Here is a 16,229-nt window from a genome sequence, read left to right as displayed (position 1 = left end):
TGGTGTCTGTGGGATGAACTGACTCATATAAATACCAGAGCTGGAAGACACAGAAGTAAAAGTGCATATACCTCGGTGTAGAAATACTCCCTTACAACTAAAGGTTGTTCACTTATAGCCTATAGAAATGGTCCTGACGTGTCAAGTTTGATTTACTGTAAGATAAAAGAAGAAGTTTAATGGTGTAGCTGGCCTAAGAATCAACTAGGTCAACCTATTGTTCCTGTACTGTTAAGTTGTCCAAACCAGTGGTTCCCAACCTGAGAATCAGGAACCCTGCACAAGGCCACAAGATAAATCTGAGGGATCAAAACAATGAAGAAGACGACAAAATATTCCTGCAATACAACCTTTTGTTCAGTTTTTCTGACTCTTTGCTTTTTTTCTGCAAGAGTTTCAACTCATCAGAGCTATAAAAACTATTAAAATTACCAAGTATGAGAGGGAAAAATTGCTTTGTGATTAAAACTTCCCACAAACAACTTGTGGAGGAGGGTTGTAACTGTGTCTCGCGTGGCTGTAAAAGGTCATAAGACAAAAAGGATCAGTGGTTTGAACTCCAGCGACGAGCAATTCCTCATCTTTTATGATACATGTAAAACCTTGATCTCAAGTAACTGGAGACAACATCCACCAGAGACATTTAGAGGAGTAATTTTCCCTCATAATGTGGTGGAGAAGAAGTAAAGCTGCACAAAATGGAAATCCAGAGTAAGGTACAAATTTATTAAAACTGTGCTTAAGTAGACTACATGAGTATATCTACCACTGCTAGAAATTATTCTTTGGACTGAATCCTAGAACATTTAATAAAACACAGTTTTCATAGTGTGGATGGGATGTTCTCTAACACCAGGATAGCTGAAGAGTGCATGTTCAGAACAAATGGTTTTTGGTTTGTGACCCCCTTCAAGTGAAACACATATGGAAATGAGCTAAGCACAGTTCAGCCAAAGAGAGTTTTTGCCTGCTCACGCTGTTTCATTCACAGATTGTAGGTACCTGAAGATTTGACAGTATGCAGTTGTCACAAGAGAAGAGTCCTCATTCCCTCCCTCTAGAGCCACTGTTCTAAAATATAACCTTCTTTTTTTTTACATGCGCATTTACTCCACACATTAATACAAATGTGGTTGTGCGCTCATAACCTAAAGCTTAGCACAGTAGTGAGGGAGGCGGGCCCAGCGGCATAACAGGAGTAGATGAGTGACCTTCTTGAAGTTTTAAGAATCAGTACATTGTGCAGGGATGAGGTGAGTCCACACGGTTTGCCTTTTCCTTTTTTTTTTTTTTTTTTTAAAAACAACACAAGCAATGTGCTCTACAGTAACTACGGTAAATTTTCCCCGAATAAACCAAAAATGAAACTAAACGTTGCGTGCATCTGATGTCGACGGTTTTTGCTCGTCCTGACGATGCAGACTTTGCTCACCCTTGGGACCTACTGTAGTCCACGTCTGCAACGCGTAGCATTTGCTTGTAAACTCATATTTATTTTTGTACACAAAATAAAATGGCACGACCACAAGTCAGCACGACACGGGGCAGAGTTAGAGGGAGATAAATCATTCACGTTGTAAGAGGCAAAGGTCCATACTGTAATGTTTGACGACGTAAGGACAGCGTGGACTTGTGGCACAGTGTTTAACGGGTTAATTGCACTGGGTCCATTTTAACTCTTTGTTTGCTTATGAGGGAGACGAAGTACTTGGGAAAAAAAACAAGTGAGCACCATTGCTGAGGGTGAGCTGTAATGGGGCTGCTCGAGGAGGCAGTCTGAGAGGTCACCTGAGCAAAACTGGAGTAAGAGTTGAGACCATGTGTAAAATGCAATAGGAATAATTTGTATTTTAAAGCAGCAGCTAATGATTCATTCATTCAATCAAACTTTGTTAAGGACACCGCTCATGGGGGGGGGGGGGGGGGGGGGGGGGGGTCCATAGGAAGAAAACAACAGCAAATAAAACAAAATGAACATAACATCAAATCAAAACAAAAGACATTCCACAATACACAGACTTTGCACAGACTTGCAAGGCCAGTGGTTCCATAATCATAATAATGAAATCACTACCAGTTATTCTAGGGATACATGGATTCATTGTTTGGTATATACAGTGGCAAAAAAGGATGTGAACTCGATGTCTTCTTTGACCAATCAGTTCACAATAATATAAAGTAGAGAAAAAACTTGCATTTGAGAGTCTGGAATTAGAGAATGTTTTTTGTTTAATAAATAAAACATTAATGACCCATTAATCAGTCAATTTACTAATTATTTCAGCAGTTGATAGTTTTATTTTTATTCTTTTTCATTCAAATTAAATTAAAATCACTTTTAATCTTTTACCTTAAGGTTCCCACTGTTGGCACCTCTTCTTCTCTCCCTGCTCCACACAGCAGGAAGTGAGGTCACAGTTGAGGAGGTGGACAGTAAGCCGAACTTTGTCCTGATGATGGTGGACGACTTGGGTATTGGCGATGTAGGTTGCTACGGTAACAATACCATCAGGTAAGTCCTAACAAATGTGTCATGGGCCTTTGTTGTGTGTGTGTGTGTGTATCTCTTTCTCATTTGCTCACCCATTGTCTGCTCCTATTCTCTCTATTTCCTGGCTTTATTTTCTTCTTTATTTCCAAATTTTGTCATCACCCGTTCTTGTTTATTATGCCGGTCGCCGATATCACTGATGTGCGGCTGCTCTGTCCCTGTAGGACTCCTAACATTGACAGACTGGCTTCTGAAGGGGTGAAACTGACTCAGCACATTGCGGCTGCTCCTCTCTGCACTCCGAGCCGGGCTGCTTTCATGACGGGGCGTTATGCGCTCCGCTCAGGTAACGGACACTCTAAAACTTGTTCAGCCAGTGTGTACCTGGCATGTTTGTACTGCGATGTCTTTTGTGAAACACGGTATGATCCATATTTGTTTCTTCATTTTATTTTTTGCATGTGTGTGTCTTGAGTAGGAATGGGTAGCGTAGGCCGTGTGCAGGTGCTGCTCTTCCTCGGAGGGTCGGGCGGGCTTCCAACAAGTGAGATCACCTTCGCTAAGAGGCTGCAGCAACAAGGATACACCACCGGCCTAGTGGGTGAGATAATGTAATGTGAGCATTTATTTAATGGTCCTCATTGTAGAATTTCCCAGGAAAAACAGAAGTTATCAACATTTCAGCAGGTCAGATGTTTGCTGTCATGTAGAGCTTGAAGATGGTTCAGCTCTACAGAGTTCTGCTTGTGTGTGTTTTAGACAGGATGAGAAAAACCTTATTGTACATAAGGAGGCAATTTGAGATGCAGTTAGGTACATGATCATTTTCACACTTTGGCAGCACATGGAAAACATATGGCTTTCCATTTGGCACACACACTGTTTTGTGCAAGTAAGTAAGAGAAAGATGCCTGTGTGTATGTAGGAATGCAGAATAACAAATACATTTCACTTGGCTCTCTGTGATACCACCCTCAATGTGATAGAATATTAGTCACCCTGTAACTGTCCATTCATGTGACACTGAAGATTTTCATGAGGGTCCGTCTATTTCTGGCTTGTCCTTGCCTTCTTGAAAGAGCCCACAATTTGAAGCTGCAGGGTTTTGCAGCACGAGAATATTACTAATTGTGTGTCTTGCTTTCTGAGGGAGGATATTATTGAATTTAATGAGCTGAAAATGCAGTATAATTTAAACGATGCCAACTTCTATCAGCATGTACAGTTAAAAGTTTTACATTACAGAAGATGTCGCCCGCAGCCATAAAGACATTGCTGATTTTTTTTTTTTAAGTGTGAGAGGCAAAGGAACTGTTTACAAACTCTTATCATAGATTCTTCATAACTGCTGCATTGATATAAAATCACAGTGGGTTAGGGTTAGAACGTATTGCAGCATTCAAATTATTTATCAAATTGTGTTCAGGCTAAAGTTATTCCAGTGAAAATTTGAGGGTAATTTTAAAAGATTATTTGGATTTGGGGCAGGCTTACAGATATTTGGATACTCCTCATGTCATGTCTTAATATTTTTCATGTCAGTAAAGATAATTTCTCAGTGGTTTGTATATATGTTTTGTTTTTTGCTTTTTTTAATGCTGTGTCTGCTGTTTGAAACAATATGAAATCGAGATCCTGAAAGCACGATGCACGTACATGCTACCCCATGTGTCTTGATGACTTGCTGACTGTTGTGCATGAGCTTGCAGGTGATTTGTTCTGATGGAAAGGGTATCACTCTGACCTTTAGTGAGCACACCAGGCTGGAGGCGACACAAACCTGTCACATTCATGGCAGGATTGGGCTGATGGTGTCGCCACCTTTACACCCCTCGCTACCCCAACCTCAGTCCTGTGGCTGTGTATTGTTCTGTTTTCTGTGTCACTATCTCCTAAGTCTTATTTTTTTCTTTGATAATAATAATAATAATAATAATAATAATAATAATCATTTTTAACAGGTTTGCAAAGTGTTAAGCTGACATGTATCCATACTCCTGTCTCTTGTCCTTGTTTTTGTGTCCATCTGTCTCTCTCCCTGTCACTGCAGGTAAGTGGCACTTGGGTGTGAACTGTGAACACAGAGGAGATCACTGTCATCACCCAAACCAGCACGGCTTCAGCTACTTCTACGGCCTGCCGTTTACCCTGTTCAATGACTGTTTGCCTGGACATGGGAGTGATATACTGGCAGACCTCCAGCACACACTCCAAAATCTGCTCAGTATACTTGGAGTTGGTCTTTTCACACTGGTAAGGCCGATTCTGTGTCATTTCAGCTTTTATTTCCCTTTCCTTAGAGATGATCACACAAAGGTGGATCTGAAAAAAGACATGTAGATAATATGAGAAAAAGATGACTGGTCTAGAGAACAAAATAAAAGACAAAAACAGACACATACATCTGGGTTGCCAGACAACGAGGACTAAATTTGAAAACAAAGAGTTGCTGTGCTGTTCACCCCAAAGCAAACTAACTAATGTGTAATCACTTAGACATGAGCCACAGGGTTTGAAAAAAAGATTGGGAACAGAAGCTGCAATTGTGAAACTCACAGTGACGTCAGCCAGAAAACCTGTTTTAGGGGAAAGCAAAATAATGTTGAAACTAAAATTTGGTGAGGACCTGGCCATGGTAACTAAGACAAATAGGAACCAGCTGTGCCGCAGGTAGAGCAAGCAAGATGGCTTGAAACAGGCATTTGTTCTAAAGAGGAAAAATAAATGAATACAAAATAAAGAACTACAACAATTTAGAATGGCCTGCAGGGAGACAGAGGTCTATAAAACTATTTTCTGATCTAAATTTAAGTACTGCACTGTATGTATGAACAAAGGACACAATGTACTACTTGTTTCACTTAAATAAATAACTGCTTCGGTAATGGTTTGTGATATCCTCTAGTGGCAAATTCATGTCATTGCAACAGAATCAATGTAATGTGAAGTGCCATGTTACATTACATGTCTAGTGCAATACAGTGAAGCAGCCCCACAATAAATGATACCACTGGGGATGTTGATGTTACATAGGGGCATAGGAGGTTGAGACATTGCCTGAGAGGTTTTGATTTGACTGTGCTAATTCTCTTAGGTTTTTAGTGTAGTATATTAGTGGGAATAGAAATATATCAAAAGCTTACAGTACAATGCGGTCCAGTACAATAACAGAACAAATGTGCTCAAAAATCACTGTGGTATTCCTCTGAAAAAAATATCCTTGGTATTAAGATGCTTCATTTAAAAACACACATGGAAGTAAAACTCAACACCCTGTCAATGAACACAATGAGACATGAATGTGAATTGAACTTATTGAGGGAGATATTTCGCAATCAGCAATGGAAGATTAGGATTGTGGGAGCAACCTGCATTACCTTAAAAACGTTGTTTACTTTTCTAGTTTTATTTCGTACCTTTTGTATATTACATTTTAATACAAACTATATATATTTTATTTTATGTTCAACATTTTAAATATAGTAATAACTTCCCAGATGGAAAATTGTGTGAACATGTGTACAATTGTGTAGCAGACACACATCACAGGAAGTTACACATTAATAGGTGCTTGTGCATTGTATGACAGTGGATCCATTTTGTGTGTGAATGTGCTGTGTACTTTCAGGTGTGTGTCCGTGTGTGTGGCCTCCTTGATGTCAGCCTGTGGCTCCTGGTAGCACTTTTCTGTCTCAGTATCCTAGCAACCGCCGTGTGGTATGTGCCCTTTAAACTCCTGCCGACCTGGAACTGCATCATTATGAGGAACCGAGACGTGATTGAACAGCCAATGACAGTGGAGACGCTGCCCCAGAGGTTGCTGGGAGAAGCACAAAATTTTATAAAGAGGTAGGAATGAGCCAGCAAAATAACTAAAACAAAAAACCCCAAAAGTCTTATATTTACGATCTGATCAGAGCTGTTTCATATTTCACATACAGTATACATGTGGTTGGATAACTAATTTACTAGACTTGACCAGACCACAGAGACAACATTGATCCCCAACAGTGTTTATGATTTTCACTTTCTAAGTTGAGAAAATGGACTTTAGATTTCAGAAAGGCAACTTAAAGGATAAGGCTCTAGTTGGGAACCCGAAAAAGATCGATACTGAGGATGTGTTAGTCTATCTCTCGTTACTTTCATCCTGTTTGTGGCACTCAGCCCAAAGCCTGTTTGTTTCTACTGAAGACATAAATCTTTAAAAAAAGAAAATATATTGTTGCATTCCTGAGTCACCTGGGCATTGTACTGTTTTCAGCAACGAATGAATGCACATGTGGTGCGATAGTGAGTGTTTACACTACCAGGACAGTGTATGTGGGATTGACTCAAAATAAACAAACCCCGATGTTTATTCTCCTGAAGCAGCGAGTCAGTATGTGGCTCACTGATGAAACACTGTTTGTAGGATTTACTGTCAATAAGAAAAATACAGTGTCACCTTATCCTTCAAAATAAATACAACATTGTAAATGTTTAATATTCAAAATGCCACACATGCCTGATGAGAGAGCTTCTCACTTCCTCCACAGCAACGTTGATCGTCCATTCCTCCTCTTCTTCTCACTTGCCCATGTCCACACACCACTCTTCAAAACCCCTGCCTTTGCCGGCAAAAGTCGCCATGGTTGCTACGGTGACAACATAGAGGAAGTGGACTGGATCATCGGTGAGTCAGGGCTGTAAAGAGGATGGGTTAATACTAGCTTGCATTCTTAACCTCCTAAGACCCGAGCTCTATTCTTTGCTATATAGGCTGATTGGGACCTGAGAAAAATGATGTCCACATATGAGGACATTAGTTTTAAATTTCGATTACTGAGTGGCAGTATAATATCCTCATATGTGGTCACCAGGCCCTTGTTGAGAAAAAGTTAGTATTGTGGTCTAGAGAACCCAAAATGTGAGGTCCACATATGTGGACGCCAGGTCCTAGGAGGTTAAACATCATACAGTGGCCTGTAGTGGTAGTTTGAGGGCCCTATGCGTCTGTTTCAGCTGATCTGAGGATATGGTGTTTCTTATGATGAATATTACAACCCTCTTTCAGTTGTACCTCCACGTACAGTGTTTTAGATAATTTGCCTAAATTGCTGGTTTGTTTACACCCTGTCTGATTGCGTTTCTTGCCCCATCTGATTTCACTGTTGCAATATGTTGCCATTCTAGTAAAGGAGAAAAGAAGTTTTAAGTTGTAATTTACCAGAATTACACTTAAACCACGAGGAAAGCCAGAACAGGTCCCTCACATGATGTATTACCAACCATCTCTAATGCTATATTATGTTTTGTAGGTAAGGTGACAGAGACAGTAGACTCCCTTGGTCTAGCCAACAATACCCTGATGTACTTTACATCAGACCATGGTGGACACCTAGAGGATGCTAACTCTGTAATGGGCCAGAGAGGAGGCTGGAACAGCATCTATAAAGGTAGATGATGTCACTGTAATCTTTTATGTATTTAGAGCAAACCTTCAGATGTTTCCCTGACATGATATAATAAGATGTGTTGTGTTGTGTCTTAATGTCTCACCTATAGGTGGGAAGGCTATGGGGGGCTGGGAGGGTGGGATAAGAGTACCTGGTATTTTCCGCTGGCCTGGCAGACTGGCAGCTGGGAGAGTAGTAGACGAACCCACTAGTCTTATGGACCTGTACCCTACCCTGAAGTATTTAGCCGAGGACACTCAACCAGACAGGTACAGACTGGCTGATATCTGTGCTTTCATTGTATTGTGTGTACTCTTGTTCATTCTCATTTGTTTCTCCAGTTTGTTTTTTTTCTTGGAAAGGTTGAAAAACATCTGTTGCAGTATTTGATAAATACAATGACGCACCGAACCATATTACAGAGTTACATAAACAGGGGAGAAAAGACCATACAATTACTCTAAACCTGAGCATAATAATTCAAATGTTTTGCAGCAACATGATTATAATGTGAATCCGAAAGTACCTCATTATCTGTAAACAACCATGTCTTTTGTTTGGGAGAAGGTTGCTGTGTGGGTACTAATTTAGAGAGCATTGTAGGTGGCATAAAGATAGTCAGAGATGATATGGTAAATTCTTATTTTGTTATGTCATTAAGACAAAAAAAACTTTTGTACCTGTTATTTATTTTTATATAACAGGCTTGTCTCTTTGTGTTTCTAACATACTAACCTTTATATGGGACTTTAGTAATCTCAGCATTACATTTATTCAAATTTTTCAAAATGTAAATTTTTATTTCAACATTAATAAATAGCTCCTGCCACACATCCTGTCTGACCTTCTGTGTGACGGTGAGCAAAGATTGATATTTACAATGTGAAATACTTCACGTCATTAAAAGGTCACAAGTGTAGTATCTCCTCTGCATGTAGTGCTGTGTTTATGTTCTGTCCCTCAATTTTAAAGCACTCTGTATCTCATCAAACTTTGCTCTCTGCCCTCTATCTCCCTTTATTGTGTCTTTCTCCCAGACATTTAGATGGCTATAACCTAATGCCACTGTTGGAGGGGAAAGTAGAGCGATCAGACCACGAATTCATGTTCCACTACTGCGGCATCTACCTGAACGCAGTCCGCTGGCACCCACCTGGCAGTAGGTTCACGCACACTGTTGACACAGAGATGTTCCAAAACACCTGGCAGAAAAATATATTTGACTGTCAAAGGGTGTGATTATTTATTCTGCATATAAGGCCACAAAGGGTTGATGTAACTTTAGCTTTAAAACAGAAAAACTGTACTTTCAATTTAAACTAAAAAACAAACTGCCTTATCTGATGCTCTCTGCAACAAAATTTCCCAAACTAAAATGAATTGAACAAGAGAAAATACAAACCCTTTGACTTGCTTGCTAGAGAGTGAATGTAGCTGAGAATTCAAACTTTGAAGATGGTGGTTGTTTATGTTTCTATGGTTCTGACTCTAGGACATCTTATTGACTCCAGTTCCTACTGAATTCTGTTTCTGGGATTTTATTTGACATAAAGAGCAGCCATTACCTTCAGCCGATTTAGGCTGACATAAAATATATTGTACTGTGTCCGTGAGTGTATGTATATTTATTCACAGTATTAGAATTATTTTACAGCACTGCGCTCTTATAGCTTAGTGCACTAAAAATGTTATCATGTTAGATGTCCTTCCACTCATAGCACTTTGAAATTTAGAACCACATACAAATCAGAACCATTTCTCTTGGACCAGACGTAATGAAAATGGGAAGTAAGAATTTGAAAATGTTAAATATTTATATGGGGATTTTATTGGGGTTTACTGTGTCTTAGTATATGGTGAATATGTGTGTTACCTGGTGTGTCTTTCCTTCCAGGTGACTCCATCTTCAAGGTGCACTTTTTCACTCCCAACTTTTCTCCCCCTGGAGCGGGTGGATGCTATGACACTAAGGTCTGTCTATGTCACGGTGCACATGTGACGCACCACCATCCACCGCTGTTGTATGACATTTTCCACGACCCCTCAGAGTCCCGCCCACTGACCCCTGATACTGAGCCACGATATGCTGAAATCCTTGAACAGACTGCCAAAGCTGTGGAGCGGCATCAAAGTACTCTCACAAACAAACAGGTGTCTGACGATGCAGATGCACACGGCGTTGAAAGCCAGATGACTTGGGACAAGATTCTGTGGAGACCCTGGCTTCAGCCCTGCTGTGGGACCTTTCCGTTCTGTGGCTGCAAAGAGGACACGCTGCATGTTTAAGAGAAAAATACACCCAACACTTTAAAACATGAAGAAAAAACACCTTAGGGTTGGTGAAACTCCTTTTTGTCTAAGAATAATATAATACTGTAGTTTTTATGGCTCAGGGTGCTTTCACCGTTCCAAGAGCATTTCAAAGAAATGAAAAGGTTTAGTGTAAAAACCATCCTACCATGCTTTTTGTTTCGGATTTCCAACAAGACACGACTTGGATTGAGAAGCTTGATTTAATCTAAAATTTAAACTTATTTGTACAATGCAATTGATTGTTTTGTAACTGATTGAATTTGAAGCAACAGTCATGTTGTTTAGTAAAAATTAAAACAAGCACTGACATCTTTAAAATTGAAACAAAATTTAAATTCAAATCAAGGCACTCAAAATTAATTGAAGTACTACTGAAACAAATCAAAAGTTAAGAGAAGATTAAATAATTTCCTCAATGCGCTCCACCTGTGGTCAGTGCATTATTACACTATACACTCAGTGCTGTGGAGTCAACACTCGTGAAAGGGAACTCTGTTGATTACATGTGAGATTCATTTAATGAAGGATCTGTTCATTTGGTGCTCTTATTTCTTACAATGTCGTCAGTGCTTGGAGTGATACAATAAAAAGGTTAATTAGCTGTCTTTCCCGGTACTGTATCTGCATTCAAGCTTATAGGGAGGTCATTGTAATATTTATGATCACAGTCTCTTTCTTCGATATAACTAATTCAGTTACTGTAAGAAGAATTGGAAATAGAGGTAAAATTCCTCAGGAAAGTAAGTTAGACCGTGAGCCATTAGGGGGCAGAGTTAGACTGTGTTTGGGAAGATGGATAGCTGCAGTGTGTGTGTGTGTGTGTGTGTGTGTGTGTGTGTGTGTGTGTGTGTGTGTGTGTGTGTGTGTGTGTGTGTGTGTGTGTGTGTGTGTGTGTTGTGTGTGTGTGTGTGTGTGTGTGTGTGTGTGTGTCTCTGTGTGTGTGTGTGTGTGAGTGTGAGAGAGAGAGACAGGGAGAGGGAAGGAGAATATGGAGGGTAAGAGATTTCAGTTCTGTCGCTGTGGGCTGTTTAATTTTGCATGAATATCAATACTGTGCATATTGTCAATGCAAAACACATGAAAGATGCATGGTCTTAGATACACAGATACATACAGTGGCATTTAGGTATTGCTGTAACATAGTACAATATTGCTTCAGTAGTGATAAGCTGAAGGTTAGAAATCCCTTTGTGCATCATTTGTTTTTAGTTCTAGTGATCAGAAAAGCACCTCACCATAAACATCTTTTTGGCTATTTCTTCTTTCGCCCTTTATTCTCCATCAGTCACTCTCCTTTTTCTTCTTGCCCTCCTTTGTTCCTCTCCTCTTCTTAAATATCCACAAAATTCTCACCTGTTACTTTGTTCCCTTCCCATTCATCTCCATCATTTTGGTGATATAATAGTGCTTTTTGATCTCACAAAAAGAATTTTCTTTTCACTAACACTCCCCTTCAGAAAGATCAGAGCGTTCAGTCAGCTGCTGAACAGCACTGCTCAAGGACACAAAGGCAGGCTGGATGTTGGCCAACAGGGTGTCGTACTGTGACCACAAGGACATCCTGTGGGTCTACAGATCTTCAATAATAAAAGACTTTAAGGACTGTGGGAACTTCTCCATCATCCACGCCATTCATTATCATCATCACCATCATCATCATCATCAACAACATTTGCACTGTCTCCCTCCTGTCAGAACATCAAAGTTTGCTACAGTGGCAGGCTATCATTTCTCTCCTTCCTTCCCTCCTCTTGTTTCCTCTTCCTCCATCTCCTCAAACTGCTTTCTTCATCTATTCCTTCTTGTCCTCCCCTCTTTGTCACCCCCCCCTCTAGAAATTGCACTTTCATCTGCAGGTGAGGAGGGAAATTTCATCATCATCATCATCATCATCACCGTCATCATCATTATCATCTCTGTAATCGTTGCCATCACAGTCATAGTATTTACTTCTCTCCCTCCAGCAGAGACCCGTACATCAAGCACTCAGCAAGTTCATTACAGTAGCCACTCCATTATATCTCTGACAGTACATCATGCAGTCGACCATACATAACAACATTTGGCTGGACATCAGAGTTAATGATGGCTGGTGGGATAGAATGTTACTGGCTGTACATCATGTGTCACACACACGTAACCATGTGCACGCATAACCACACAGAAACGTTTGCACACACCTGATTTTGTACACATGCACATCGTATATCATGTTGTTTTGAACAGATCAGTGGTTTTCTGGAAAGGTCAATGTTTCAGGAGACGCCATAAAGCATTTTTACAACCCTCTGTTTGACACACAATAAACACACATACAGCTTGAGGAGAGGGGAACACTGCACGGCAGCTTAAACACACCAGAAATAGCGCTCCTGCATTAAGCATGTTACACACACACACAATTAATTTTGTTGTGGGGTTGTTGGGGTGATGCTGAGAATAGAGTTTATTATAGATCAGAGAACATTTTTAAAATGAACCAACTGTGGCAGGATACCTTTGTTGTGGCAAATCTGTTTTCCATCTTTCCAATTAACTTTCACCTCAAATTCACCGTTAATGTCAAATCTAGAAAATGTGTTCAACATTTGAAGTTTGAATTATATGAAAAATTCTGATACTGTCTAAATGTCATGCGCTAAACAAACAGCACAATTGTTTTATCAGTTATGCATATTCCCAGCTGTATCTGTAGGACAGCATTGTAACCTTCTGATAAACCATTAAAAGAATTGTTGGAAATTTTAAACAATTTTTAATATTTCATTTTCCTATTTGATTTGCAGGTTAGATGAGAGGATAACCCTTTCATATCTGTGCATTAAGTATGCAGTTACAACTGGGAGGCAAATTAGTTCTAGATTAGCATAAAATCTGGTAGCAGAAGCTAATCAGCTAACATAGCGCCGTCCAGTGTTAGAAAATAGTCATACAAACACTTATTAACAGATATAACGTATTAATTACTGAGCATAAGAGAGACCCAAGCTAGCTGTTTAGCAGTTTAAGCTAGGCTAATCATCTCAATGGGCCACACAACATACATGAAAGTGTATTTGTTAATGTAAGTAGCTTCCTGTAAATGTACAAAACCTGATTTTTGACCATATAAATAATAAGTGCATTCACGTAATGGAGGCCACTAAAAGAAAAGAATTTGCGTGTTTTGCATCTGAGCATAGCTAGAAAATACTCAAATTGTAAAATTTTCCTACTCAGGACAGCTGTTTGTTGGCTGTGAAACTGTGGGAAGGGAACAAAATGAAAATCTATTTATATACATGAAAATCAGGGCAGAGTTTCTGTGGCCAGTCAGTAGCCATATTACTGTTCTGTTCGGCGGAGGTTTTGTTAAAACCACAACTGACCTCTGTGGTAAAGCTGTCACATACCATTACAATCTACAGCCCATGCCCAACGCAGCGTGCACTCTTTGCCCTCCTATCTCAGTTTATGCCTTTTATTATTTCCTCAAAATTAAAGCTAACATCGACTGCAGTGCGTTGAAAGGCCCGGGGCCGCATGACCAGGGAACTAAATAAAACATACATAGCACTATTTTAAAAAGTTTTAAAATTGATGAGGAATCAGGGGAAAAGTTGAGATCTCACAGATGCAAAGTTTCTGCAGAGCGCGATACATTCCACATGTGACTGCTACTGAATTCTCCAACTACCCCACCAACCAGTCCAAGAAGAAGACCGATATTGCTCCATCAGTAAATGCTGACCATCTATTTGCCCATCTATTTCTTTCTCTGTCTGGGTAATTCAAGTAGTTATTTAGTGAAAATAGAAAACAGAAGAAAATCACTGTGGTTTGTCAGTTGCCCGCTACTCTGTTCTGTTTTGTTCAGATGTGGTTGGACCTACCACAATAGATTGCCGTGGAAAAGCAGCAATTACACACCATTACAACACTATTACATTGGGAAGCATGAAAAATGTGTGTGATGGAGAGAGAGAGAGAGAGAGAGAGAGAGTCTGTCAGGTTTGTCAATGAATGAGGCTTTTTACAGAGTAAGACAGAGGTGTTTACACTGCTATTAGTGCAGATTGGATTTGTGTACATGCAGTACAGGTCTTTAAGTGTAAGGACACAGTACAGAGAAGAGGAGAATGTATTTGCATACATAGGTGTATGCTTGTTTATGATCATAAATGTCAGCGCAACAGAGGCAAATTTTTGTGTACGCATGTATTCGTTTTGTGCGATTATATGTGTGCGTGTTTTCAGCAGCACTGGGCAGAATTGTTACCGTGTGAGATAGCCTCCAGGGAATGAGATGCTGTCTCTGCTGGGGAACTTTCACTACACACATGCAAACACACACACGCAAACACACACACACACACACACACATACACTGACCACTGACCACTGACTCTAATTGACTCTAAGCCTCTCAATCTCTGCATGTCTGTACTCTGCCCTTGTATCTAAATGTAGATCTTTTTCTGATCCCAGAGGGGGATCAGAGGGGGAGTGATACTGTACCAGACCATGCTGTGTTTTTGTGTATGTCTCTTTAGTATGGTACAGTGTCTGTGGTTTGAGTATGTGTCATGTTGCATGCCATATGGTCAAAATTACCCCTCACAGGGGACAAGGCTCCAGGCAGGGAAAAGGAACTGGATTGGGATGTCGGCACTCATACACACACACACACACACACACACACACACACACATAGACTTCTGTGCACACATAATCAAACCACAAAACTTGCACAAGCACGCACATTTTCTCACTGGTAGACCTATTAGTGACAAACAAACACACACACACACACACACACACACACACACACACAAAAATACACTCTTCCATAGTCACAATCACTAACCTCGTGCAAGCTTTAACATTCAGCCCCGTTTGGTGACAGGAAGTGTTTAGGGAGGTGGGGTTTGATGAGGAACAGATAGCTAAATAACTAGGCTAATGGGACAATTGTAGCTGTGCACACACACACACACACACACACACACACACACACACACACCCCCACACACACACACACCAACACACACACATACACACACACACACAGTGTGCTTAACCTCTCTTCCTGTCCTTATGCCTCTTAAACTGACAGAATTTGGCTGAAACACTCTCATCTGTTTTTTAGTTTAGCACTCCAGAGCAACAGCTCTTAGCTTGTTTGTTGCAGAGGCACGCTTCGACTCAGGGTCAAATAAAAAGAAAAACTGCGGCAAAATGTTGCATGTGTGCAATTTGGGGGAATTACAGGTTTTCAAAGCGAAACCCACTCCCACATCTGACACCTCAACCCATATACAAACACACAAACGCACACATATAGCATCAGCCTGTTTCAGCTCGGACTGCTGATGTCACAGGGATGCAAACTACGTGCATGGCCGGCATATGTTCACTTATCCTACTTAGCGACTGCAAAACCACTGAATAGGATGCAACAGTTTTTAGTATTTGCATTTTATTGCCCTAAACTTCCTTTGTTGAGGCAAGTCATTCAGTTTAGTCTGACATAAATTAGGTAAAAAAAAATACCACATGATCGGTGGGACTCTCAGTGCCATCATGTTCTCATTTATGCCCACAAGTTTGGTTTGGATATAACACAAAATCTGTCTAGCAACGATCAACTCTTTTCTTTGTTTACTCTTTAATGGATGATAACAAAACCCATGTGCCTTCTCTGTGTTGAAAGATGTGGCGCAGCGAGGAAAGGAGTGAAATGAGATTACTGACCAATTACACCACCTTGGGAATTTCACCCCAGGATATATGTACAGTAATACTCTACAATGTGTGACACTAATTATTATTAAGGAAATTCGGTTAACACTTACGGCACACAAGCCCTCTTAAGGAAGACAGGACACATTTTAATTATAGAAATTAAACAAAGAGGAGGAAGTATAGCTGCAGGAGAGATAAAAGCAAACATTAGCATTTCAAAGTCATCTAATCTAAGAATCTAGTAGATGTTATATTTAGGGTTG

At 40.2% G+C, this 16,229-nt stretch overlaps 1 protein-coding gene across 1 annotated transcript; it reads left to right on the top strand.

Annotated features, from left to right (window-relative positions):
- Positions 1–1,154: 1,154 nt before the first annotated feature.
- arsh (arylsulfatase H) lies at positions 1,155–10,847 on the top strand. Its single transcript, XM_056390200.1, has 11 exons — positions 1,155–1,253; positions 2,357–2,512; positions 2,716–2,837; positions 2,970–3,092; positions 4,542–4,744; positions 6,120–6,340; positions 7,030–7,166; positions 7,792–7,929; positions 8,039–8,198; positions 8,967–9,088; positions 9,824–10,847. The coding sequence occupies exons 1-11, from the start codon at positions 1,249–1,251 to the stop codon at positions 10,213–10,215; spliced, it is 1,779 nt and encodes a 592-aa protein (XP_056246175.1). The 5' UTR covers positions 1,155–1,248; the 3' UTR covers positions 10,216–10,847.
- The last annotated feature ends 5,382 nt before the right edge of the window (positions 10,848–16,229 follow it).

Source organism: Seriola aureovittata, chromosome 11 (assembly GCF_021018895.1).
Source record: "Seriola aureovittata isolate HTS-2021-v1 ecotype China chromosome 11, ASM2101889v1, whole genome shotgun sequence".
Taxonomy (NCBI): Eukaryota; Metazoa; Chordata; class Actinopteri; order Carangiformes; family Carangidae; genus Seriola; species Seriola aureovittata.
Note: the sequence above shows the minus strand (reverse complement) of the source record. Positions and strands in the feature narration are given on the sequence as shown.